General features: G+C 54.9%; 1 protein-coding gene across 5 annotated transcripts; it reads left to right on the top strand.

The window, feature by feature from the left end:
- Positions 1-1,313: 1,313 nt before the first annotated feature.
- Positions 1,314-26,880, top strand: KIAA0513 (KIAA0513 ortholog). Of its 5 annotated transcripts, none has more exons than XM_017816178.1 (13): positions 1,314-1,437; positions 15,570-16,074; positions 16,863-16,962; positions 17,492-17,565; positions 17,687-17,757; positions 18,260-18,467; positions 18,851-18,891; positions 19,332-19,413; positions 19,989-20,066; positions 21,676-21,705; positions 24,114-24,194; positions 24,494-24,588; positions 24,699-26,880. In XM_017816178.1, exons 2-13 carry the CDS (start codon positions 15,713-15,715, stop codon positions 24,746-24,748), a joined length of 1,272 nt encoding a protein of 423 aa, XP_017671667.1. In that variant the 5' UTR covers positions 1,314-1,437; positions 15,570-15,712; the 3' UTR covers positions 24,749-26,880. The 5 variants fall into 5 exon arrangements, with proteins under 5 accessions (XP_017671667.1, XP_017671668.1, XP_017671669.1 ...); XM_017816179.1 differs by lacking the exon at positions 1,314-1,437 and adding an exon at positions 3,167-3,484; XM_017816180.1 differs by lacking the exon at positions 1,314-1,437 and adding an exon at positions 10,547-10,680 and having other exon boundaries at positions 18,851-18,888; positions 19,329-19,413.

Raw genomic sequence — 26,880 nt, 5'->3', positions numbered from 1 at the left:
CTCTGCAGAGATCTGCTGCAGCTGCCACGACTTGGCCTTGGCGTTAAGTGAGCCCAAGGAGAGACGATACAATCAAATCTGTCTGTCGGCGGCTGAAGGATTAGCTGAGTCAACCAGGAAAAAGCTGAGCTAATTTATTGTGCTATTTTCAGTGCTGAAATGCACCCTGGATGGAATTTTACCCTCAATTAGAGATCTCGCAGTTCTACAGAACGTAATCATCAAAACTGTGCTTTTTCAGTGTGTTGGCGGTTTGGATTTGGGCACTGCAGTGGTTGGTGGAAGCTCTGTGGCTGAGGTGAGCTGGTGAGATCTGGGAAGTAGAGCCATTGAAGAGATGAATTGGATGGATCTCTTCCCTCTGGCCAAGGGAATTGTGCAGGGAGGAGACTGTCAGAGACGTGTTGGCAGAAGGACTTGGCAGTGTCTTACCCATCATGCAGGGCTGTCACCAGCACTGGCTCTGATCAGCTGAGTCTTTTTCCTTCCCCCCAAGGACACAGAATCCACCATTTTCCACCTTGAACCCCCTGAAGTGTCACTGTAAAGTCCAGCATGAAGTCTGGCTCTGCCCTTTTGCAGCTCTCCTTCAGGTATCATACAATCCCAGAACAGTTTGGGTTGGAAGGGACCCTAAAAACCATCCAGTTCTACCCCCTGCCATGGGCAGGGACACCTTCCTCTAGACTAAGTTGCTCCAAGCCCCATCCAACCTGGCCTTGGACACTTCCAGGGATGGGGCAGCCACAGCTTCTCTGGGAAACCTGTGCCAGGGCCTCACCACCCTCGCAGGGAAGAATTTCTTTCCAATATCCCATCTAACTCTTCCCTGAAGTGTGAAGCCATTCCCCTTTGTCCTGTCCCTCCAGGCCCTTGTCCAAAGTCCCTCTCCATCTCTCTCAGAGCCCCTTTAGGCACTGGAAGGGGCTCTAAGGTCTCCCCAGAGCCTTTTCCTCTCTAGGCTGGGTCACACCTCTGAGCCAGGTGAGCATCCCCTGGGATGCCAATGAGATCTCCCAGAAGAGATGCCATTTCAAGGGCAAAAAGACAAACAAACAAAAAAAAATCAAATCAAGGTGAACTGAAGTTTTAACCAAAACTGTTTCTATTTTACCCAAAATTGAGCTGTTTGCCGGTGAGTTTGGCAGGGGGGAGGAAGGGGCTCTGCAGGGATCCCGGGGGATGCAGGGCTGGCTGCTCTCCCAGCCCAGAGCGGGTGCAGGCAGCAGCTCCCTGTGACGGAGGGGCCAAAAATAGAAACTTTCCCGCGAGCGGGGAGGAATAATACTTTTCCTGACACTGTTCAATAGCCTTGAGGCTGCAAACGTGGTGATAAGCAGCTGTTTGCCTGTGTTCTGGAACAAGCGTGGTTTATCTCTTCCTTGTTCCAGCCCTGGAGGAAAAAACCCAGCGATTTTGCTGCCGTGGGACCCCCAGGTCTGTATTTTATTATTTCTGTATTCCAGCAGCACCTGGAGATTTGACTTGAATTACCAACCCTGACATGGCCCCGCCGTGCTCTTGGATTAAAAGCCAGAAGCAGGAGGTGCAGGGGAGCTCTGCAGGTTTTAGGGGGGGTGATCTGGGCCAGTCTGATTCCTGAATTAGTGGTATTTTGGGGATTTGGGAAGTCGGGGATGTGGGTGCCCATCCGAGCTGCTCCCCCCGGAGCTTTTCGTGGCGCCAGGAGGAGGAAACGTTTCCAGCCGCCTGTGCAAACAAGAGGCCCCGAGGAGGAAACACAGCAAGTCATGCTGGGGAAAATCCTAACTTCCTTGTGTAAAGCTCAGGGCTCCAGTAGAGGATTAAATCCCAGGTAAAACTGAGATTTCCCCCCTCCTTCTCCTGCCCTGCTCCAAAACTTGTGCTTTCAGGTGAGGCGACGCCGCTGTCTCGTGCAGGGCATGGCAACGTTGAGTTTAGTGGTGCAGAGTTTGGTGGTCAGGAGAAAACCTTCCTGATACCCTCCATAAAAAAATTATATTCAATATTAAGCTGATTTTAGGAATTTTATTAGCCAGCAGCTCTAGGTGATGATGTCTGTAACACTTTAGCGGCCACAGCCTCTTGCAGCACCAGCACGGTGCAGGTTTAGCTGAGTTTTCCCCTCTATAAAACTCCTCAAATCCTCTCTGCTTTCCATCTTCTCTGATGCATGGCTGATACAACCAGAGGCTTTTCCCAGCTTCAGCCCATCTCTGGGAAGCGGGATGACATTAAATTCAAAACAAATTACTTTGTGCATTCGAGTGAGGCTGCTCGAATGCATTTTCTTTCCCTAATGACGGAGGCAGTGGGAATTGCAGCACCATTAATTCCTGCTTTTGCCTCCTGTGAGTTGTCAGGGACTCTCCCCCTCGCCTGGTAAATACCTCATTCATTGTGTCAGATGCTCTGCTGTGTCCCTGGAATCTTTTGTACAACCTCAGTGCTGAAAAATACCCCCAGCAGCCTGGGAATGCTGTGGGGTGAATCCCGGAGCTGTGGGATGCAGCAGGGATGAAGGGTTTACAGTGAGCTCCGGAAGAGACAGCCCAATCCCAGCATCCCACAGCGTTTCCTTCTGTTTTGTGCCTTTTGAACCCTTTGGGGTTCCTGGCTGTCGGTGCAGAGTGAGGAGATGGGGCAGCTGCCAGGCTCCAAAGAGTTTCCAGCCTGGAGGAAGATCAGCCGTGCTGCTGGCTCTTGGAATGGGAAACTGCCGCTCAGAGGACAATAAAGGTTATTAAATGTCAGGGAGAAATAAAGCTGCCTTTTTCCCCCCCTTTTTTTTCTGTTTTTTCCTCCTGGCTGCTCTGGTTTGCAGGCACTTCGTGCTGCAGTCGGAGCAGGGGAGATGGGGATTGGAAGCAGCTGCCTTAGGGCATCCCATCCACTCTGGATTTGGGATGGGGGGTTACTCCTTAAGCATTTGGGGGTTCCAGCCACAGGCCAGGGGCCTCCAGACAGATTAAATGGTTGTATTCCCTTAGTGGGCACAGCCTCACAGGGGGTTAAATAGGTTTGTACTCACTTTCTGGGATGTGGGATGCATCCAGCCGGCTGCTAAAGTGTCTCCAACCCTTTACCAAGCACAGGGTGTTGGTGACGGCACAAGGGGTGGTGACACCAGCTTTGCTGGCCTCTGCCACACCTCCTGTCCCAGCCCTCTGTCCTCGTGGCTCTGGCAGCAGGAGCACCAACAGGTCTTTCCAGTCCTGCCTGTGGCTGTGTTTTAGCACACGGTCCCTCCGGGAGCTCCCATCGGCACGTCGGGGCGGCACCCGGGGAGAGGGAAAAGCTGCAGGTGCATCACGGCCTCACCTTGTTTGGCCTTTACTTTGTCAGCTGTAGCTTTAATTAATCACTGGACACCGGTAAATGGTGGCGGAACTGCCCCTGTCACGCCAGGCTGTGTCCGCCTGGGACTGGGCACGCAGGGCATCGCCTCTGCCAGACACTTTGGGAAGGAGCAGCTCCAGGAGGCACCGTCCGGGGGCTGAAGGTAAAGGGCATTTTGGGGCTGGGGGGCAACCTGGGGAGTGGGCTGGGACTGAAAGTAAAGGGCATTTTAAGGCTGGGGGGTAACCTGGGGAGTGGGCTGGGGCTGGAGAGACCCCTTGGGGTGCCTGGAGGGTGGGTGTCACCCTGTGTCACGGCTGATCCCATCTGCCAAAGCTGGTGGAGTCTGCTGGGAGGAAATACTGAGTGCTGACCTGCACCTCCCATGGCAAGGAGGAGGTGTGGAATGGTAACAGTTGGCATATCTGGTGTAGTTTGGAAATTGGGCATTTTTTCGGGTGGTGAGAAGGGTGACCCCAGGGGTCAGTGATCAAAGTGAAGCTCCCACGAGACCCCACATTGTGGTATCTCCCTTGCTCCCCCTCAGAGGCTCATCCACAGCATCGCTGTGACATATCCATTCCCTGGATTTGTCCCTCCACTGCTGCCTGGTCCCAGTTAAACAGATGGCTGGAGTGACAATTACTGCCTCCAAAGACGATATTTATAAATTCCTTGTTGGGCTGTTATCCGGCATGTGATGGAGCTTTACACAAACAGAGAGCTGGGAGTCACTGCTGGCTGCTGGAGCTGGGAAGGAAATAACAGTGCACAAGGCACTTCCAGAGAGCGGGGGGGGTTGTGCTGGGGAAGCAGCTTTGGAGGGTGCAAGTAAAATCATAGAATCATGGAATGGTTTGGGTTGGAAGGGACCTTAAAGATTAACTTGTTCCAACCCCAACTTGAAATGAGTTTGGTTTGGGTAGATTTGGTCTGTGTTAAGAAATAGCACTTAGGGGTGACTGGCACTGGCTGGCTGGCATCTCATCCCATTCCATCTCAGCCTGACCTATCCCATCTGATCCCACTGGGAGGAACGTGCTGCATCACAGAGAGCTGCAGGACCATGAGGTGAAGTTGCCTCTCATGGCTCCTGGAGTTAATTTAGTTGCTTTTATCCTTTTCTTGGTTATGTTGCTCATGAATTTGGAAGCTCTTAATGCAAAACAATTAGGGATGGAGTTCCCGGGGGGTAGACTGATTCCCTTTTTGGAAATGCAATGATTCTTTTGTCCTCTGTGTTCCTGCCCCTTGCTGCTGACCAGGGCAGTTGATGGCAATGCCGATGCTCCAGGCTGCAAGGTGGGGATTGCAGAGGTGCTGGTGATGTTGGGAAGGAAAACGCAGAGAGCAGGGAGGTCTGCAGGGAGGTCACATGTGAACCTCAGTAGAGGATGGGTGAGGTGGCCTTCTCAGGAATCCTAGTCTTTGTCAGAATTTGGAAATAAAAGCAGGAAAATGGCAAACAGTCCTCTGCCCTTAACACCTGCATTCCTGGGCTTGAGTCATCTGTCCCCTTGAGCCGGTGACATTCCCTTTGGTGCTGTGGCCTCTCTGTCTCCTAAGCATCCCCTGCACTCATCCTGTCCTCATGTCCAAATGCTCTGGGGATCCTGGGGCTCCCACCACCTCCTCTCCTGTGCGTGGGGCAGTGGTGAGGGACCACGCTCTGCCTGGGGAACATGGTGCGGTTGGAGGTGATGCTTATCCATGGCTTCTAGTAACTGAGCTGGGAAAGGGAGAGGGGATATGGGACACAAGTGCTGTGCTGGGCAAGCGCTGAAGTGTCACAAGCACTGCAGGTGTCACCAACAGCTTGTTTTGGGGAGGCTGGGGGAGGCACAGTGGGGTTTTGCCCAGTGCAGAGCTGCAGTTCCAGGCTGCCTTTCCCCATGAATCCCATTGGTTTGCACGAACCAAGGGATACCCTGCCATGCCAAGGCTCCTTTCATGCTGCTCTGGGAGCCACCACATGATGCTGGTGAGGTCCCCAGCCCTGTGACACTGGGACAGCAGAACACTGAGCTGCAACCTTTGCCCTCCCAGCAGCCCCACGCCCGCTCCTCACCCATCCCGCTGCCTGGCACGGGCGGGAGGGATCAAAACCAACCTCCTTCCTCCCAGCTCTGCCACTGCTGCTGCACCACGTGTGGTTTTCTGTGCTCCCAAGGACTGGCTTACCGGGAATTGAATTCCCCTGGAGCTCTTTCCCAGGGCCATGCAGACTTGCAGGAAGCGAAGGTAGTCACGAATGCCCTCGCAGGCCCGGGATATTCCTGTTCTGAGAGTTTGGTGGAGCCAAACATGATCCGGGTGTGTCTGGAGGGGAAGCAGAGGGAGAGGAGCCCCCCAGTCCTGCTGCTCAAGCCTGTGTGAGCTCAGCCATCTGTGTTTCCCATTATAAATAGGCTCAGCTTTCCTTTTATGAAAGAAAAAATAGGTTTCCTTTTCTGTGGCATAACTTTTTGGTGCTCTGCAGATTCCAGGGAGGCTGAGGGTAATTATAACACTTTCATCCTCACTCGCCTGCCTTGCTGAGCTCCTCTAGCACACGTGCTGTGACAGATGTTTGCTCACTGAGAGGACCCCGGGGAGACACGGGAAGGGTTTTTCCTCCCTGAAGGAATTAGCATCATGGAGGTGTGTGGCTTTGACAGCCTGTGCCAAGCTCTGCTTTGCTCAGCAGAGGGGTAAGCCGTGTCCTCCTGAAATGGGATCCAGCTGTGGGATGGCCTCAGGGAGGGCAGAGCATCCCCAACACCTATCCATGTGCTCTGGCATCTTCTGTGTGAACAACACGCCAAATTGCCGTGGTCTGGGGCTTAGTTTGTAACCTGGATCCCAGCTGAGATTTAGAGAGAAGCTAGAGGTCAGCACAGGGCTTGTCCCCTCCAGGTCTTCCCCTGTGTCTGAATAAGGTGGAGAAAACTCTTTAAAAACACATAAATCTCAGCAAAGGAGAACTCCTGGCTGTGTCTGGCTCTTTATACCAGCACAGAGGGAGGTTTTCCATGCCCAGACCAGTGGTGTGACACGCAGGTGATGTGCCAGCAGGATGTGAAGCTGGGAGTGCGGGCGTATCCCTGTCCTTAGCCACTTCCATACATGAGGAGAAGGAAGCTCTGGTGACTTCTGCACTGGCGAGTCAACCAGGAATAAGGAAACAGAAGGATTTTCCCAACTGCTGTGCAAACAGGGGCGTTCAGTACGGGAGGGTCCAACTTAATGCCATAAACCAGATTGGATTAGGAGGGATTTGCAGAGGGCCAGTCTGGAAGAGCAGCTTATTTAGGTTTTTAGCAGCCGTGTCACAACCATACATGGTGTGGCAACACTCTGTTGCATTGTGCTGGTGTTGGGGTGTTGGGTTTGAGGGCTCAGGGAGTGGCCTGGAGCTCTTGGGCTGGGCAGGGGAGTCTGGGCTGGGAGAGGGCTCTGGAGTCCAGATCAGCACCAGGAACCTGACATCTTCCTTCTCTTGGGAGTCTGAACCAAATCTTTTAGCCCATGAGGTCAAGGAGGGTGAGTATCCCTTGGGGCTTGGATGGTTTCCCGTTGTGAGTCTTTTTAATGCAAATTGATTTATCCTTGTGCAAGAGACTTGGTGATGTTGAAGTATCTTTTTGCCCCTGTCCCTCTCTGTGTGCTTTGGCTCTGCTGTGCTGGTGGCACAGCTCTACCCAGAGCAGTTGCCCCTCTTTTGGGAGACTCAGCCCTCACCATGGGGCCAGCCTGGCCACTGGTGTTACAGGACCTTGGCTTTGGGGCTTTTATCAGAGCTTTTATTTTGTTTCTCCCTGCTCTTGCTCTGCCCCCATTCCTTACAGTGGGATTTTGCATCATGAGGGGCAGTGGAGGGGCAGCACAAAGCTCTTCTCTGTGACAGGACTTGAGAGAATGACATGAAGTTGTGTTAGGGGAGGTTTAGGTTGGATATTAGGAGAAGGTTCCTCATCCAGAGGGTGGTTGGGCACTGACCAGGATCCCCAGGGCAGTGGTCACGGCCACGAGGCTGACAGAGCTCAAGAAGTATTTGGACAACGCTCTGAGGGACAGGGTGGGATTGTTGAGCCTGTGCAGGGCCAGGATTTGGACTGGATGGTCCTTGTGGGTCCCTTCCAACTCAGGATACTCTATTATTCTGTGGTCCCTCTGCTGTCCAAACCCTGGCTCCTTCTTGGAGCTGCTGCTCTTCCCCTGGCCCTTGTGCCTGGCCCCGCTGCGCAAGGGAGTGAAGCAAAAAATTGCCCAATACCTTAGTAACTTCCACAAAAGAGCTGCTTCCTGTTGTAGCTGCCGAGTAGGTGGGGTTGTCACCCTCTTCTCAGCACCCACCCTCCTCTCTGCCTCCTTCCTGGTGCTGGAGATCCATCCCTGGCAGATGCGAGCTCGGCTGTGTCACTGCTGCTGCTGGAGTCGTGCCGTGTTGTGATGGGGAAGGGAAAATAGGGCACTTATCGTGTGTGACAGACACAGCCACCCCCAGAGCCTTTGTCTGCAGAAAGGGAAGGGAGTGATGAACACCCACGTCAGAGGCAGCTCTCCCTGTGCCAACGCTGCAGCTGCAACCCTGGCGCTGGTGGGGCTGTGGGTGCCCATGGGCTCCGAGTGCACTGAGGAGGGAGGAGGAGGGTGCTGGAGGAGAGGAGAGATGTGGCTGCCAAACAGGGAGGCTGTGGGGGATAATTTCAGGCTGAGGATGGAGCTTGGAGAGGGGTTGCCCTCCCAGGAGCAAGAGTGTTTTTAGGGGAACCACCATGGAGAGGTGCTTGAAAAATCGTGGACATCTCATATGGGTGCAGGAGGGTTGATAACCCAACATGACCCTTGGTGGAAATGGGCTGTCCTGGTCCTTGGCTGCTTCCAGCCGTGGCAGAGTAATGGGGTAGATGATCTCCCAGCACCTTGTTAAGGGGAATAATTCCTGGGGAGGGCTGTGAGTTGAGGTGGAGGAGGTGGAGGTGAAACAGGGAGAAGAGGTGCAAAACTTGCTAGAACCATAGGATGGTTTGGGTTGAAAGGGATCTTGAAGATCACCCCATTCCAACCCCCTGCCACAGGCAGGGACACCCACTAGACCACGCTGCTCCAAGCCCTGTCCAACCTGGCCTTGAATGCTTCCAGTGCCAGGAGGATGTGTGCTGGTGCACTGCTGGGGTTTCCATCTCCTGTGCTTCAAATCCTGGGTCAACAGCAGAATCAACACATAAAAATAACTAAATAAAGATCAGCCATCCACGCGAAAACCCAACCAGCAAGAGCTGGCAAGGGGGAGGCACTAAAACCCTCCCCATTGTGTTATATAAAAATTGGGGATCTGGGAGGTGTTTTTACACATCACTTGCAATTTCTGAAGTCTGGCTTAATTATAATAATCACCCCTGGCAGACAGTCGATTAGTGATGCTCTCGGATTTCTGCTGAGCTAAAACGTTGTGTCACAAGCGCCTTGTTTCCTCCGTGGGCTGATGTGATGATGATGGGGGGGGTGGCAGCATCCCCTCCGTGGGGGTTGAAGAGGGCAATGAGCAGTTTCACACTAATTGGCACCATCTGGGATCTCCTGACGAGGATGATCCATGGCAGGAATGACTCACTCGTCTCCCTCACTCCTGCCTGGCTCCAGAGGACTGAAAAGCCCGCGGAGGACTTTGACTCTCTTCCAAGGGTGCCCTTATGTGGCAGCACCTGGGTTTGGCCAGGCTTTGCCAGGGATACTGCAATCCTCATCCCAGCAATATTTCCCTGGGTTCATACAGTTTGCTGCCCATGGGCCATCCCCCCATGGCATCTCCAGAGGGGGCGGATGCTGTTCTTACAGTCAAGCCTGGTTTTTGCTCCCCAAGGGGATCAGAACAGGACTGGCTACTGCTGCCAGTCTTTCAGGGTGTGCTGGGTCAGCAGTCAGTGTTTCCCTGTACATGGGGGATGCTCTGATGCATGGAAAAGCACTCTGCTCAGGGTTGGAGTGATGCTGGAGCAGGGATGAAAAGCAGGACTAGGGATACTGGGCTGACACAAAGGGGGAGGGGGCGTTCCAGCCTCCCCTCGCTGTCAGGGAGTGCCTTCCACCGCCTGAGAGGGGGCTGTTTCTCCCCCAACCCTCAGAGAGACCTGCTGGGCTAATGCAGGCATTGCCTGGGTCCTTTTGGGAGGGCTGAGATACCCTGGCACAGGTACTGGTGAGGGCAGAAGTGGAGGTGTTTGGTGGCCTTCTCTACACGGTCGTGTAGAGGAGGTCTCTTTGTATTAGAGACTCCTCATCATTGAGAGCACCCCAGAATTGGCATTCAGGCTTGTAACACCCCCTCTGGGACATCCCTCCCAGGGTTCTCACCCTTTCCCTCTGTCCCATCTTTTGACACAAAAACCTTGGAGCTTTTTCTCGGGGGGGCCAGGAAAGAAGCTGGACCCCAGTGGTGTTGCCCCCGAGCAGGCAGCAGTTCCCCTGAGCATTGCCCTTGTCCCGTCGCTGCACCACCCAGTTCCTCCTCCCCACCGCAACTTTCCTGCCTCTGTTCTCATTTGGCTTTTTTTTTTTTTCCCAGAGTGTCTCACCTGGGAGGAGCAGAGCAGGTAACTCACAATACTCAGGGGTCTGAGTGATGGGGAGGCTTAAAAAACATCTAAAGGTGATGGAAAGGGCTGGAGAACTCCCCTTTGATGGGGATTCCACCTAATTTTTGTTAATATTTCAGGTGTCATGCACAGGGGCTTGCACAGGCTGCTTTGAGTGGTAGAATTCCCCTTTGATGGGGACCCACCTCATTTTGGTTAATATTTTGGATATCTGCATGTGCAGGGGCTTGCACAGGATGTTTTGGTCTGGAGAACTCTTTGAGGGGGACCCCACCTAATTTTGGTTACTATGTCGGATATGAGTGCACAGGCTGTTTTGGGCTGGGGAATTCCTCTATGAGGGGGATACCACCTGATTTTGGTTAACATTTCGGATGTCTGAGCGCACAAGGCGTTGCACAGGCTGTTTTTGGGGGGTGACGGTCTCGGTGTGGGGATCCTCCCGGGGGGCCCTGCTCTCTCGGGGGCTGAGCGCTGGCCCGCTGCCGCGGGAAAAGGGGCCGGCGCGGCTCTCGGGAGAGACATCGGCGCTCGGCCGGCCGTGAAAGCCGTGGCCAAATTACACAATGAGGTTTTCCCTTGCCTTTCCCGGGAGCCGCCAGCCGGGCTGTGCGCGCAGCCGTGCGTGCTGCGTGGGCACCCGCGATGCGCCGGGGCTCCGGAGGGAGGGATCGCATCGTCCCTGCCCCGCATCCACCGCCGGCGCCCACGCCGGACACAGCCCTGCCGGATGCTGCTGACCCACCGGCGAGCCGGGGTGCTCCGAGGCTCCTGGGTGCAGGTAAAAGCGAAGGGAAGGAGGGAGGGAGGACGGGGACAGGGGACACCAGCTCCGCTGTGACCCCGCGCGAGGACAGGCCTCGGCACGGCTGGGGTTTAATCCGTCCTCTTTCCCCATCTCCCGCCGGGTGGTGGTAACCTGCTTTTCCGTCAGCACCCACCTCCCACCCACCTCAGCACCCACCTCAGCACATCGGTTGGATGCATCCATCCGTCCTGCGTGGGAAGGATGGAGGGTCTCCATGTGCTCCGAGGGTCCCCAGGCTCCACCAGCAAAAGGCTTCAGCTGTGCTGCCGTGGCGGCTGCATCCTTAACCCATCCACAGGGGCTGGAGGCAGCTTCTCCCGTGGGAGTGGGGGACCGAGTGTGTTCAGGGCAGGGAAAACCACCCGTGTCTTTTGGGGAGCTCATTTCCAAAATACAGCCTGGCCCCCCCGGGATGGAATTTTGCTGGTGAAAATGGGAATTGTGCAATAAGCAGCTGCGTTTTGGGGCTCCTGGGGATGTGTGTGTGTGTCGTGGGGGGTGTAAGGGCTGTGCTGCTGCAAGTGTGAAAGGAGAAGCCGCTGCTCGACACAAAAGCCCGGCTTACGTAGCGCAGGTCTATTCAAGAGACATTTAATTCCCCTCTGAAGTCCAGGCGAATGGGGAGCTGCCATCTGGTGTCTGATGGCAGCGGGGGGAAAGGGCTCTCTGGGAAGCGGAGCAAGCTGGGAGCTGCTGGGCTTCAGATTCCCTGGAAATGGCTCCGTTATTAGGGCCGAGCGAGATGGTTCGATACAGTGCCCCGTGTGGGTAAAAGTTGGTTTGGGGAAGGGGAAAGATCCTGCCTGTGCTGCCCACCCGGCAGCAGTGCCCTGACACTGGGGTCAGGAGAGGAGATGCCGCTGGGGAAAAGACCCAGTCGGCCAACACACATCACGTGCCAAAAATCCTCCTGCATCAGGGACAGGGACCCCAGTGCAGGCTCAGGGCAGAGCTGGGTGCTGACCCTGACATGCACTGAGTGTGTGTGGTCTCTGCTCCACCTGTGCCAGCGCAGCTGAGCGCTGGTCACAGCTCAGAGCCCCCCTGGCATTCAGGGAATTATTTTTATGAAGTTGCAGAGCAGTAATTCCTGGGCAGTGCCGCAGCACGGCTGCGCCTCAGCGAGGGCACAGCTCGAGCCCTGACAAACAGGGAGCGTGTCCCTTCTGCCAGTGCCGGGAGCAGAGCGAATCCACAGCGGGGACAGGCAGATCCAGAGTGGGGGAGTTCCAGATTTCCAAAGTCCCGGTGTTTGAGCAAGGAGGTTTGTGTGTTTGAACGTCTGTGGGGCGCTTTGGGATGGGGTAGCTGCGGTACCTCCGGATTTAGGGTGGTTTGATGGGTCTGGCACTCAATGGGTCTGTGTCCCTCAGCCATGACCCTGCTGCCAGGCTGTTCTCCCTGTGGGAGAGACACAGGGGAACAAGACTGACCAGTTCCCTGGGAGGAAACAGGCCGTTCTCTTACGGCACAGGGAGTTTTCCTTGGCAGGCACACAGCTTTGCCCACGGTGCCTTTGCAGAGCCCTGACAGGCTGGCTCAGTGCCCGCCGTGGCACGTGCTCGGCTGGGACAGACCTGTGGGTGCAGTGAGGGGGATGGTTGTGTGGTGTCCCCAGCGGGAGCAAGTGGCATTCCCGTGTCAGACTCCACATACCAGCTGCATGGTGGGCAACACAAGCCCCCGGGACCTGGGTGTGCTGTGCACAGGGTGATGGGACAAGTGTGGATCTCCATGGTGGGCTGCAGTGTGGAAAAGTGCCAGGACTGGGAAATGGCACTTTTCCCTGTCCCTCCAGCAGTGGTGACTCCCTGTGTGTCCCTCTGCATCCCCTCCAGGGCAGCAGGATGTGGGATGGGAGAAGGCAGCAATGCTCTGACCCCCTTTCCGCAGGTCAGGAAGGACTTGTCCCATGACACAGCTGAGAAACAGAAACATGGGATGTGTTTAAACAACCTCTGCTGCAGAGCAGACTGAGCCCTGCCCTGGTCAGGGCAAGATGCTGCCCACATGCTGCGGGAGCATCTCTCGCCCCCGCACAGCAGCGGGATGAACACAGCCCTTGGCATCCACATCCCTTGGCAGGGCATGGATGCACTGCTGGAGATCTCTGCGGAGCTCGTGGCTGTGTCCATGCACAATGTCCCAGGGAGCAGAGCCATCCCCTCTGGACTGCCAAGCTAAGTCCTGCAAGAATATTAATTGTGTCTTTCCCCCTTTCCTGGAGCTGAATGTCCCCAGGAGCTCTCAGAGCCCTTGAGCTACGTGTCCAGGTGCCATCCAGCACCCAGGGAGCGGAGAGACAGGGGGGATGGACTCCTGCAGCTACAAGAAGACAGCCAGAGGTTTCTTCACTTTAATTACGGTTTTTAATCATCCTGACAGCTCCAGGCTGGAGCACTGTCTCCATGTAGGATGCAGATGCGAGTGAGGGTTCGAGCATTGTCATTATGTGGGATGTCACCCACAGCCTGAGCTGATAACAGGAATTATCTGAGTTTGTCATCCAGCTCTGGGGACAGGGTGGGAAGGAGCTCATGGGGATCCAAGCCTTGTGGCTGGGAAGTAAGGAGAGCTGGGCCTCAGACTAGCCAAATTCTGCTCCCCTCTGGGATTTCCATCGCAGCAAACTGGGATTGGACCCCACTTCTCAGGTGTGGATTGCTGAGGTCCTTCATCAAACCTGACCTCAGCAACCAGCACACCTGGAAAAAGCCCCAGGGGGAAACTATGCAGGATTTAGGGGTGCTGGGAGATCCTTAAAGCTCATCTCATTCCAACCCTCTGCCATGGGCAGGGACACCTTCCACTAGACAAGGTTGCTCCAAGCCCCATCCAACCTGGCCTTGGACACTTCCAGGGATGGGGCAGCCACAGCTTCTCTGGGAAACCTGTGCCAGGGACTCTCCACCCTCACAGGGAAGAATTTCTTCCCAATATCCCATCTTCCCAGTGGGAAGCCATTCTCCCTTGTCCTGTCACTCCAGGCTGTTGTCCAAAGTCCCTCTCCAGCTTTCTTGGAGCCCCTTTAGGCACTGGAAGGGGCTCTCAGGTCTCCCCGGAGCCTTCTCTCCATCGGTGCCAAAAGGGACTTTGCAGCTGCCTTGGGAGCGGGAAGGGCAGGGGGCAGAGGGATGGATGCATGGATGGATGCATGGATGGGTGGGTACATGGATGGATGGATCACAGCGAGGTCCCTGCAGCTCGCAGGGTGGTTGGAGGTGTCAGGTTGCCGGGAATGCCGAGCTGGGCTGCAGCTGGCTGGCTCCCCACGGGCACCCCGCCAGTCCCTGCTGTGCCGCAGCCTCTGGGCTGCTCCTCTCCCAACAGAGAGAGAGGCCTCGGCAGCTCCCTGAGTGCAGCAGTGTCCATGTGGCTCTCCCGGGACGCAGGTTCAGGTGTGTGTGAGGAGAGAGTGTCTTCGGTGTGAGGGAAGGGGGGAGAACAGGCTGCCAGTGGAGGGGGAGGTGATCGCTTGTGGTGGGTGCGTGCTGGTGTCCAAATTTCTGCCACTTGAGGTGACTTGATTTTCTGTCCCTGCCGTTTCTCAGCCCTGGGGACTGCGGGACAAGGGATTTTCCCAGCTATCTGATGCTCAGGGAGGCTGCAGTGTTTTATTCCTCTGCTATCCTGTGGGTCTCAGCACTCCACTACCCTGAAGGGTCCCTGGGGATGGGAAGGAGGAGGAGGAAGATGCTCCTCCTGCACCCCGGGGGTTATTTTCCCAGAGACACTGTGCTCTGCTCAGTGAAACACGTCAGATTTGGTTTTATTTTGAACTCTTTTTTTGTCTGATGAACTGGACATTTGTCCTTTGGGGTATGCTAATAAATCTGGGTACTTTTGCTCTGGGGCTGGTTGCCTATGTCCTGGGTTCAGTTCCCTGGAAGGCAGTGGGGCTGTGTCAATGTTGCTGTCGTGCTGGGTTTGTCACTGTTACCTGTCACCTGTGCTGCTGTCTCTGCTCCTGTGCCACCTTGTGCTGGCCCTGTGCCCGGATGCTGCAGTGGGGCTGCTTGTACCAGGGTCCCCTCTCAGACGTCATCATTTGCCACCTCCTGGGGCAGAAACGTTCTCACAGAGGACATGAGAAATGATGTGATGAAAAAGCAGTTTCAGGGCAGCCCTTTCTTTGCCCTTTTTGCTGCACAGCAGCTGCTGAGGTGCTGTCTGGGATGGGCATGTGCTGGAGCATCATGGTCCATTGCCAGCAGGTGCTCCTGGAGCAGAGCTGCCTGTGGCCTCTGTACCTCCTCTGTAGGACCTTTGCAATCTGGGTTGGATGCCAAAAGTAATTATTTGCAGTTCAGAACCCTATGTTCTCATCCCATTACAGTTTCTGTTGTGTCCAGCATCCCCTTTCCTTTCCCCATTTAAGTCAATGTGTGTTTAGTGCTGGGATGCTCCACCTCAGAGATGATCCCCTTTCCAAATGGGGTCAGACAGACCCATGAGCAGAGAGGAGGGCAGGAGAGAGGAGGGTGTTTCTCCAGGGCTGCCCTGGAGAATCCCCAGTGTGTTGCCAGCTGCTGGCTCACGCCAGCCCAGTTTTGCCCGTCAGGCCGCGAGATGTCACATCCCAAATATGACATATGGAGCTTGGGCTCAAACTGTCTCTTTTCTGGGCTAAAGGATGGAAAACCCTCTTGAACTGTGCTGAAAGCACATGAGCACTGCATGGGTTTGCTGATTCACGTGGCTGATGGAGAGCAGCCAGCCCTGTCTGCCTGGTGTGTCCCTGTCCTGTCCCTCCGCTGCTGATGGACATCCTGGGGACATCGTAGGTGGTGGCCTTGCCCAAGGTCCATGGTGGTGGTTCTCTGGGGACCTGTCCTCACTCTCATCCTCTCTCTGTCTTTCAGATGTCCTGTGCTAACCTGTCCCCCCTCAGAAGGTCCTGCCTGCCTTAGCCAGCATCCTGCCTGTGATGGCCTCCACACCTCAGTGAGGGGCAGAAGGACAAGGAGCAAGTCCCTCCAACACCACCACATCCCCCAGGAGAGCCATGGAGGCCCCTGTGGATGTGCCCGTGGGGAACCTCATTGACTTTGATGCCGAAACACCCACCTGCGACCCCTCAGAGCCTGCTCCTCCCACTGCCCCCAGTGACAACGGGCACCTGGGGGATGCAGGGGACGGGCACCTGGGGGACATAGGGGATGTGGCCGGGGAGGAGAGCGATGCCACCGAGTCGGCGGACAGCGAGAATGACATGGGTGACTCTCCCCGGCACTGGAGTGGCTACCACCGCTCCTCCTCCAACGAGTCCTTCTCCTCCAGCCAGAGCACGGAGTCGGCGCGGGACGAGGCGATGGCCGAGCGCCGGGAGTTCATGCGGCACTACGTGGAGAAGATCTTCACCGGGGGGTAAGCAAGCAGAGCCAGTGAGTGCTGCTGAGCCTGCTGCCAGGGAACATCCCATGGGACGAGATCTGGCTGCTTTCCCACTCTGAGAGCATCGGTTTGTGTCCTTCCCTGGGCTTGGCTAATGCAGCTTGTTGCTCCACAGCGTCAGAGCTAAGAGGGCATGCAGGCTTTGGCTTGCACCCCTCTCCTGAGCACATCCCAGCTCATCTTCCACCCCCATCTTCCCTCCCCTTTTCTTTGTCCCCTTTCCCCTGCCAGGGGCTCGCTGTGCCAGGGGGCTCACCATGCCGGGGGTCTCCATCTCCTCTCCCCACTGCGCATCTCTGCTGATGCCCGTGCAAATGCCGGTGGCTCACACGTGCCCCGGGACCCCCAGGCAGCCCTGGGCTCTGTCCCCATCCCTGTGGTCTCTGTAACGTGGTGTCTCAGCGTGTCAAGCAGGATCGAGCAGACGGAGCGTGATGAGCAGCAACAGGGCTTGTTTTCGCTCTGGGGCACCGCGCCTGTCTCTGGAGCTCAGTTTCTGCTCGCGTTGTCCTTGGCTCTTCCCTTCTCCCTCTGCCTTTGGTTTCCTCCCTGCCAGGGAGGAATAAAAGAGCAGCGTAAGCCGAGGGATGACAAAATGGATGCTTCCATTCCCCTCTTCCTCTGCCTTCCTCCCGGCATCGCAGTGCTGCGTTGTTGCTGCTGAGGAATCATGTGGGGGAGCGCAGCTGTGCTGGCTGGATGGGGGACACCGGTCACATCCTCAGCTTTAATGGTGTTTTTTAAATTCTTCCTCATTTCAGAGAGGATTTGGACCAAGAGGAGAAGGCCAGGTTTGGTGAGCTCTGCAGCAGCGAGAATGGGAAGGGCAGGGAGTGGTTCGCGAGATATGTGAGCGCCCAGGTAAGGGGAGTGATGGGGAGGGAGCAGAGATCCTTCACTAGACTTTTGAACAGCCTGGGCAGGAGGGTCAGAGTCACAGAATCACACACAGAATCACAGAATATTCTGAGTTGGAAGGGACCCACAAGGATTATCGAGTCCAACTCTTAAGTGAATGGCCCATACAGGGATCAAACCAGGCCAGGGGAATTTAACTGTACCCCAAAGCAGTATTTTTGGAGGGCAGAAACTTGAGGAAAGGGAGGAACCTCAGCACAAGGAGTACAGGAGTGAATAAATGCATCTCAAGGCAGTTGAATACATACTTAGTGCAATGTGGGAAAGAACTCATTTGTTTTATTTAAAATTAAATCCCACCAGCACCTGGAAATGCCCTATTCCCTAAAAGAACCATTCAGAGAGGCAAACCGCTGTTTCTGAGTAGGAGCCAAGCTGTGTGTACTCTTTGCCCATGTCCCATGGTGGAGGTCCCAGGGTGGGCTGAGGCTGTTCTTGCTGCTGTGCTGAACCCTGGGCTCTGTCTCTGCAGCGCTGCAACTCCAAGTGTGTCTCAGAGCAGACCTTCTACCGCCTGATGCAGTCGTTCGCCCTCGTGCTGTTTGAGTAAGTCCTGGGGGGAGTCTGGGGCTTCGTTGCAACCACCAAAAGCCCCTGACATCAGAGCCATGAGGCTGTTTGAGTTTCCATCACTGGGTGTCTTCACTGAATCCTCCCTCCATGTCAGGTGTCACCAGATGGATGATTTCAGCCCCGCCAAGAACCTCATGACCATGTGTTTCACCTACTACTACATAGGTAAGAGGCATCTGCACCCTTGTGCAGGCTTTGCTGGTGCTGGGGACCTGTGTGATGTGAGCCCTGTGCATGGGAAGCATGGTGGAGGGGCACCCCAGCTCGCCTTGTTCTGGGTGACACTGATACCGAGTGGAAAAGAGCCTCCATGTCTGAGAATCTGTGGATACCTGGCAGAGCCCCTTGCTGGGGTGGTAGCTCATGGGGATGTTGGTTTGTCATTGGCATTGGCATTCTAGCCAGGGATGTTTGCATGTGACAACCCACAGATGTTCCCCGACCCTGGGTGTAGGATGTGAACACCCCAGCCCAGAAGCACCTTGGCTTGTTACATGGTGTGTGGTGGCCACTCCTCCCATTGGGGTGGGATAGTGGGATAGGATCTTGGGTGTTTCCATCTGGCTCCTGGTCTTCGTGGTGCATCTTGTAGATGGAGCAAGTCCCCCAGGAGCTGTCAGCACTCAGGACCATGGAACTCACTGAGCTCCTGATGTGTTTCCCCCAGGCAAGCCCCATGCTCTGCCCTTGGAGGCCAAGGAGAAGCCCACGGGCAGCATCGACTCGTACCTGAAGTCGGCGAACACGTGGCTGGCGGAGAAGAAGGACATCGCAGAGCGGCTGCTGAAAAACACATCAGCCAAGACAGAGAACGTCAAGGGCTTCTTTGGGGGCCTGGAGACCAAACTGAAGGGTCCTGCCACCAAAAAGAGCGAGTGGGTACCACTCCATTGGGTGGGCAGGGTGGGCTGGGGCTGTGACCAAGACAGAAACCTCCTGGGTTACCATGGCTGTGGGAAGGTGGTCTCTAGCCTGGTCCCATGCTTTGTGCACTAGTCATTGTCACCTCATGGTCTGGGAGTCCTGTGTCCCTTGGGTGTGGAGTTATGTGGTTCCAGGATCGTGGTCTTCTGCGTCATCTCTGTACTGGGTCTGACTGGGATGGACACCACCATGTCCTAGTCACCTTTCTGGCCCCAGGGAAAATGGCACGGGAGTAGGGAGTCTTTCAAATGAGGGTGCTTCCTTCACCAGGGGCATCATGGGCTGTCAGGGGGGACAGGACTTTTGGGAGCTGACAATGTTTTCTGTGCCACAGCGAAGGTGAGGACAAACCAAAGGAGAAGCTGAAGAAGATGGGTGAGTGGAGCCAGGATTGCTGCAGTGGGCATGGTCAAGGCATCCTGGGGGAAGGAGAGAGGGCTGGAAATGCTGGAGTTCCTTGTTTTAGAACAATCACAACTCTTGTCCTTCAAGGAGCTTGTCCTCAGTGTCACAGGCTGCAGAGGTTTGGGCATCCGCTGCCCTGCACTTTTGTGGTGCATCAGTCTCCCCCAGTCGCTGTGTGTGCTGCCAAACCAGTGGTCCAGTCCCTTGAGTATTAGTGGGCTAATACCTGCCCACAAAAAGCAGCCAAAGCTCCTCTTCATGTTGCTGTGGATGTATTGAAGATGAGTGTTTGGTTTGCAAACCATCACTGCTTCTCGGATGCCAAGCTGGGAGGGGGGGCATAAAATCTTTGCTTGGGTGGGAAGCTGGGAGTCGTCCAGACCTTGGCATGTGACTTTGTCCCCCCCCAGTTTCTGTGCAGAGCCCAGAGGAGGAGGAGAAGAAAGGAGAGAAGATCTACCTGTACATGCACCTCAAGCAGCAGCCGATCTGGTAAAGCCCCCAGGGCGAGCTGGTTCCTGCCTGGCATTGGCCTCCATGGGGAGGGGGTTTGTCCTCTTGTCCCACATGTTCTCCAGATGTTCATGAGTGCCTTTAAGCTGCTGCCTCTAACAGAGGTGACCTTGGGCTTTGGCACATCCCTTGTGCTAATGAGAGTGTGTTTGCAGCCACAAAAGAGCTGGTCCAAAAATGGATCAAATCTGCCAGACTTGTTTGGGCCATCCTCGAGTCACCTCCTGACCCCTGGAAGTGGGTGAGCTTGGCTCTGAGAGGATTTGGGGACAGGCTTGGGGGGTTATAGAATCATAGACTGGGTTGGCTTGGAAGGAACCTCAAAGCTTATCTCATTCCAACCCCCTGCCATGGGCAGGGACACCTTCCACTATCCCAGGTTGCTCCAAGCCCTGTCCAAGCTGGCTTTGGGCACTTCCAGGGATGGGGCAGCCACAGCTTCTCTGGGCAACCTGTGCCAGGGCCTCACCACCCTAATTGTGAAAAAACCTTCCTTCTATCTAATCTAAATCAGATATCAGGGACCTTCCCCAACATCTCCCTCCCTCCTGCAGGCACAACCTGCGGTTTTGGAACGCCGCCTTCTTTGATGCCGTGCACTGCGAGCGCAGGAAGCGATCCCCCACCACCAGGTAGGACATTCCTGGTGGGAAAAGGAGACTCTGTGTCCCCTCCAGGCCCCCCAGGGTCTAAGGCCTAAGCATGAACAACCATGGGGAAACGCTCTGCTTTCCACCCTGGATTGCAAAGCTGCTGGGACCACTGGGTGATGGGGTGGGCAGGTGAGATCCACATCCTCTTAGGGATTTGAAGGTTTTCTTGCTTGTTTTGCATTGGTTTTGGAAGAACAAAGCCCTAGAGGTGTGCCCAGAAATCCCAGCCAGGGTTCGGGCTGTTGGTGCTGTTTGCCAGCAGATCTGGGAGATGCTTGGTGCAGCCCTCAGGGAGATGCAGTGGATGGGAGGGGATGTCCTGTCCCTGCTGTCCCCAGGAGGGCTGTGGTGACCAACCCTGGGTAACCCACAAGGACGAGAGCTGGGGATGGCAGCAGGGCCAGCCCTGAGAGCTGGGAGGATTGGGACAAACCCTGCAAGGGGAAGGGGCTGCTTTTGTCACAGGGTGGCTGTGCCTGGGCATGGGGACCCCTCGGGGTGCAGGGGTGGGTGAGACACTCTCCAGGCTCATGCCCATCTCTTGCTCCCCCATGGGGCTGCTGTGAGGGCTCAAACAATTCCCTCCTCTCGACTGCAGTTTCCCTGCTCCGAAGCCAGACCCTCCTGCTGTCTGTGAGTGCCTTGAGGCTTTGAGCTCTGGGGTGAGAGTCCTCGAGCTCAGAGCATTTGAGCGGCCCCTTTTCTGAGCACTGACAGCACCTCTTGAAGCAGCCAGTCTGCCTGTGTCCTCCCCAAATCCTGAGCTAAGCCATAGCAGCTCTGGCTCTCACCCTAGGATGCTCTGCCAGCCTCAGCGCACCGATCAATCCCTTTTTTCCTCTTTAATGCTCTTCCTTTTTTTCCCTAGCAAGCACTGAAAGAGGCTATTGAACAGTAATGGAACCATAACTGCATTTGCTTTGATTAAGCCCCAAATTAGCAGCAGCAAATGTCTCACAAGGACATACGCCACCGGCAGCTGCTCTCTGCTCCGGGTGCCTTTTCCAATTAATCTGATGGCTGAGTCTGCCTCTGCTGCAGAAACAAGCCTGACTAACAAATGAGCTTTGGGAGCTGCAGCCTGCAGTACCCTGAGTATCTCAGAGGGGGTTGGAAGGTGGTGGTGACCCCCCCCTGTAGTCCTCTGCAGAGGATAACAGGAGCCACTGGGTGAACCAGGGTGCTACTTGATGGACTGAGGATTGAAATCCCTGGCAGGAGAAGGTGGTTGGTGAGGGCTGGGTTTGAAATTCCAGGTTGATGCTTGGCCATGGCAGGTGTCCAGAGGGTCCCTGGGGATGGGGTACCCCATCTCTGTGGGGTGCCCAGAGCATCTCTGGGGTAGCTGGGTCGTGTCCTTCTGGGGCTGCAGCGAGACCTGGGGAGGATTTTTCTCCTCTGTGTGGGGAGGGCGGGGAGGGGGGAAAGGAATCAGAACTAAACTCCTCTTTTTCTCTCTCTTTCCTTTCTCTCTGCCTTCTAACAATCTTCTTCCATCTCTTCTTCTCTCCGTTCCCCTCCATCCCTCTGTCTTGCATGGTCTTTTCACGCACCACTTTTGTCGGCCCCGTTTCTGCTGCTGCTCCAGAGGGAACACTGGGGAGGAAGAGGAGAAGAGGTGTGTCTGTCCCTGTACTTCATTAGTGTCCAGAGGTTGATGCTCACTTCAGGTCCAAATTCTGCCCTGGAGAGGGGAGTAAAGTGTTTTGGGGGGCTCTGGAAGGTCCTTTCTCCACTGGGGAGGAATGGCTGCCAAAGGTTTGACCATGAGCATCACCCTCACCGAAGGGCCAGAGAGGTTTAAAGTGGTTCCTCTTTAATGTGGTTTTTGAAAAGGAACATGAATAGTTTTAAGCTGTGAGATTTTGCTGGGAACATCCCTCTGGGCAGGTTTTGGACATGAACTGAGTCTCTTTGTGGAGAAAGCATCCCCCTCTCCTGTCCTTCCCGCTTGCTCCTGGCTTCTGCTGCCACATAGAGGTGCTGAGGATCCTTTGCCAGCTGGAAAAGCTGGTCCTTTTTGGTTTTTTTAATGCACTCTTTTGCTGCCATCCCTTTGTAAAATTAAAAATGCAAATGGGGGCTGCATGTCACAACTGGGATCATGTCCTTGGAGCCACATCCATCCGTGCCTCGAACTGGCATCAGTGCAGAGGACAGTCATTGCTCCTTGCTGGAGCATGGGATCTTGGAGCAAATCACTCCAAGTGGTGGCATTAGCAAGAGGATGAGGGTTTTTTGAAGTCTGGCAGTAAATCTTCCGTGTGGCTGAGGAATGTATTGGCAAATGGATAACCTAAATATTGCTTGGAGTGAGCACTGCTCAGATTTGCTCTGAGGAAATTTGTGAGGGGGAAATGCTGCTGCTGGAAGAGGGGTGATGCTGAGCAGTTGATGAACAGTTCTCACCAGTTCCAGTCACTGCAAAGCTTTCCTGGATACCCCAAAATACAACCCCACAGCCCATGGGGTTGCTCACCCCTGAGCCTGCCCTGCTGGGCCAGTATGAAGATCAAAGGCTTTGAGTGGAGCCACATGTGGGTTTTCCCCCTTCCCAGGCATGTTACTCCCCGAGTAATAAGCCAGAAACACAGCCAGTTTTTTTGAGGGGGCCACTTTGATAATGTTTTTTGTCCCTCCTTCTTCCCTCAAAAACATAAAAAGGCAGGAAAAAAAATGTTACAAACATGCTTCTTCTGTAAGCGAGCCAGTGGGTTCTGTGAAGTTTTGCTTCCAGATTTCAAAGCCCCTTAATTTTTCTCCTCTCTTTTCAGCCTCCCCATTTGGCTGTGGGTTTTATTTGTTATCGTAAGCTTTATCTGGGAGAAATTACACCTTTTTTTTTTTTAATCCTTTTAAACATATTGTATGTGTTTCCAGAGCCCTATAAATATGAGCTGGTAAATGAAGGCTCAGCTTAAAAGCTTCGCACACCCAGGCTGAGCTGGGTTAACGAGGACGGGCTCCCTTCATGAGGTCAGCCTGGCTGAACACTCATCCTCTTCCAGTTTCAGCCACGCAAATGTGCACTGGGCTGAGCCAACCTCACAGAATTTAGGGCGAGACCCCCTTGTCCCAGCTGTACTTTCCACACAACACAGACCCCCCTCCTGCTTGGTGTTCCCGCAAGCTACAAATGTGTGTTCTGCTCCTGGTGTTCTCCTCTTCCTTCTCCTCCATAGAGCTATGTTTCTTCTTCCTATCCCTGTTTTTCCTTGCTTTTCCTTGTCTCATCCTTGGCTGTAACCTCACCTGACTTCTTGGGAAGGGCCTGGCTTCACTGTGGGGCTGTAGTTTCCCCAGCATGCATGCACTGAGCCCCCTGCCACCACCCCAGGGACATCCCTGAGGCACAGGCTTTATTCCTGGGATGGGGACTCCTGCCACTGCCTAGAGCTGGTTGCAAACATCTAGAGCTTAAAACCTTCCACCCTTTAAGGCAATGCTGCAGTTGCAGGGAGCTGGAGTGGAGCTGGGGCATCCTCGGGGCACCACTGGGATTTTGGCGCATCAGCCCTGGAGAGGGGCCGTGGGGAGGGGTATGGGAACCCCCTGCGCTGTCGGAGGGGGAGGTATGTTTGGGGAGCAGCTTGCTTGGGGTTCAGGGAGTTGGAGCCCTGCTGCAGATGGGGAAAGAGGTGCCTGGTACCCCCTCTAGCACCCCTTCCAGTTTGGGGGCCTTCAGCAGAGCCCTGCTGGGATGGCCATCCCCCTGCTTCCTCCTCATCCCCCTCGCTGAAGCAATGGCACCAAAGGTGAGCTCTGTGCTGGAGCAGTCAATGCTAGTTTTAGCTCTTAATCAAGGCCTTTCAGGGCAAAGCCAAGGCTGAATAAGACCTTTTCCTGGGGCATCTCTTGCTTTGCCCCAGGGCAGGAGATCTGTGCATGGATGCAGCCTGCGAGCTCATCCAGCACAAGAGAAACCCTGGATGCCCTCCTGTCCTCCAGCAACATGGCCCAGAGAGGGAGAAGGCAGGCATGGGGTCCTGGGGTGACGGTGGTGCCAGATTGACTTGTGCCTTTCAGAGAGAAGTGGTGCCACATGACGCAGGAGGAGCGTGATGACAGCCTGCGCTTCAACGAGAACATCACCTTTGGGCAGCTGGGGTGAGCAGGGCATGGGGACTGGCCCTCCTGGGGACCAGCTGTGGAGGGGGGACACCTGACAGATGTTCCCCACTGGAGACATCCCTTATGGTGTGGAGGGTGCTTGAAGCTTCCCCCTGGGAGCTGCTCCTGCCCCGTATATTGAATATCCAGGTGCCAAAGGGCGTGGGAGAGCTCTACCACAGCTCAGCACCATCCCAGTGCCCGGCACAAGGGGCTGTGGAGAGGGAGTGGAATGTGGGGGGAAGAAAGACCAGCGTGGCCCTTCCCTCACCAAGAGCATCTCTGTTCTCCCTCAGCACCTTCATTCACAACATGCTGGCATTTGGCCTCAACAAGAAGCTCTGCAGCGACTTCCTGAAGAAGCAGGCGACAATCGGCAATTTGGATGAAGGTAGGGGAGATCCCAAGGGATGTGCACCCCCATCATGGGATCCTGGAGGGATTAAGCATAGATGGGGTGGTTCAGCACCCTCCCAGAGCTCTTTTCTTTCTCCTCTGCAGAGCAATACAAGCTGCTCAGTGACCACATCGAGCAGATGGCCACCGAGTAGCCTCCTGGCTGGCACGTGGTGATGGAGAGACGGCAGCCGGACAGGTGGGGAGGGGAGAGAAACCCACCTCCGGGGCTACCTGAGGCTGAAGCTGGGATACTTACAACAAAAATCACACACACAAGCTGCAATAAAACCTGCATGATCATCCACCAAACTTTAGAGCTGCACCAGGGCAGCCTGTAGACATAGGAGCTGAAGAGCCCCCTGCCCTCGCCAGACCCTCCTGCCTCTATTTTCGGAGTAGACAGTCCCAAAAGTGAACTCTGTCAGTTAAAAAGCAAAACAAATCACAAGGCAAAAGCAGAAAGAGAGCGACTGTGCAGCCCCCAGGCGCTCAGTCTTCAGCCCCCCATGAAAGGCTGCTGTGGTCTCCAGTGTTTGCAGCTCGGTGCTTTTCCAAGGCTGCCATGGATGGTGGTAAATCCAGAGGTATCCAAGGCTGCTTCTCCCTGCCACCATCCCCTTGATGAGCACAGCAGATGCTGGAACTGTACTAGAGATGCAGGAGGAGAGGGCAGGGATCACATCCAGGCGCTGGGGCTGCATCCAGCCACTGAGGAAGCCAGTGCCAGGGGGAGCAGCCGGCTCTGCCCCCAGTTTGATCCATCTCCATATGTCCGTAGTGAGGCACCGGGTGCTGGAAACACGTGGGTTTGTCCTTTCTGCTGAGGAGGATGATGGGATGCAGCAGCCAACAGGAGGCTCTGGGTCACTCAGGTTGTGTTGTGTATCCAGGGATGTCACCACTGGCTGGGGACACGGGCAGTGCGAGGGGTTGGTGGGAGCAGAGATGGGGCTGGCAAAGTGCTGCTACTGTGCTCAGTATACAGCTCCTTGGGAGCTGGAAGGAAATCCTTCCCTTGGGAAACCTTCTCTGCACTGCCTGTGTGGTTTTGTACCTCTGGGCAAAGAGGAAACACAGTTTGCTTCATATCATTAGCCTGGATCAGTAGGAAAAAAGCCATGGCCTTGGGCAGGATTGTGGGAAGAGGAGGCAGAGGAGAACCTCGTGGCTTGGGAGGAGGCAGCAAAGCACATCATCCTGCTCCCTGCTGCCCTGTCAGCGTTGGGATGTCGCTGGATTGTGACATTTCCCAAAGCCTCCTGGCTTCCTGCAGCGACCGTGGTAGCAGATTAATCGCTCTCCTTCCCCGGGCTGCTCCTCGCTGTCCCCTCCTTCCCCAGCCCCTTTGCTCCAGCTGATCATCCATCAAACCTGAAATAGCCCTATCTTAAGGACATCTCCTGTTCTGCTCAAGGGATGGCAGCTCCCACTGTGCAGCATATCTGATTTTTCCCCATGGATCTTGGCATGGTGGTTGCAGAGAGGCTGGGGACATGAGGACATCGCTGGGGACACGGGGACATCACTGCTCCCCTCTGCAAGGAGCATCCCATAGGGTCAGAAACCCCTAGCCCTGCTCAGCCAAAGGTCCAACACTCAGTCTCACCCCAAAAACATCATCTTGAAACACAAGTCTAGGTTTCAAGAGACTGTCAGTCCATTTTTCCCCATGCTGCCAGCTGTATCCTCTAGGATAAATAGCATAAAATGGTATTTTTTCCATGTAGCTCTTAGTTTCTGGTATTATTTCTGAGCATCAAAGTGATGCTTTTACCTAAGCTGGGCTTCCCTTGCTGCTGGGGATGGGACTTGGCTCCACGTTGGGTCTTGTAGGAAGGATGGATCCAGCACAAATTTTCCCTTGGCCATTCCCAAACCTGGATAGAGTTACTGGAGAAGGGTTTTTGCCGGGGTGAGGGGCAGACATTGGTCCCTCCAGCAGCCCCTCAGCTCCATGAACACCTTCCTGATGGACAGGATGTGCTGGACCACAGGCAGCTCAGCATCCTGGAGCATCCTATCCCCATGACATCCCTGTATCTGTCTCCACTCAGGTCTTCCCCAAATCCTCCTTTATTTCTTTATTATTTTTTTTCCCAACATGAAAAAAGAAGTTCAGCGCTGAAGTGTATATTATTTGCATGTGTATTTTTCTATTAAAAATAATTAAAATCAAATAAAAAATATCCATAAACCCTTCTAGGCCGGGACTGTGTAAAGGATGGGGTGAGAGAGAGAGAGAGAGAGAGAGAGAGAGAGAGATTGGAATAAATTACCTTAAATA

This window comes from Lepidothrix coronata, unplaced genomic scaffold (genome assembly GCF_001604755.1).
Source record: "Lepidothrix coronata isolate B3197 unplaced genomic scaffold, Lepidothrix_coronata-1.0 Scaffold54, whole genome shotgun sequence".
Lineage (NCBI taxonomy): Eukaryota > Metazoa > Chordata > Aves > Passeriformes > Pipridae > Lepidothrix > Lepidothrix coronata.
The sequence above is the reverse complement of the archived record's forward strand: the minus strand, read 5'-3'. Positions and strand labels throughout refer to the sequence as shown.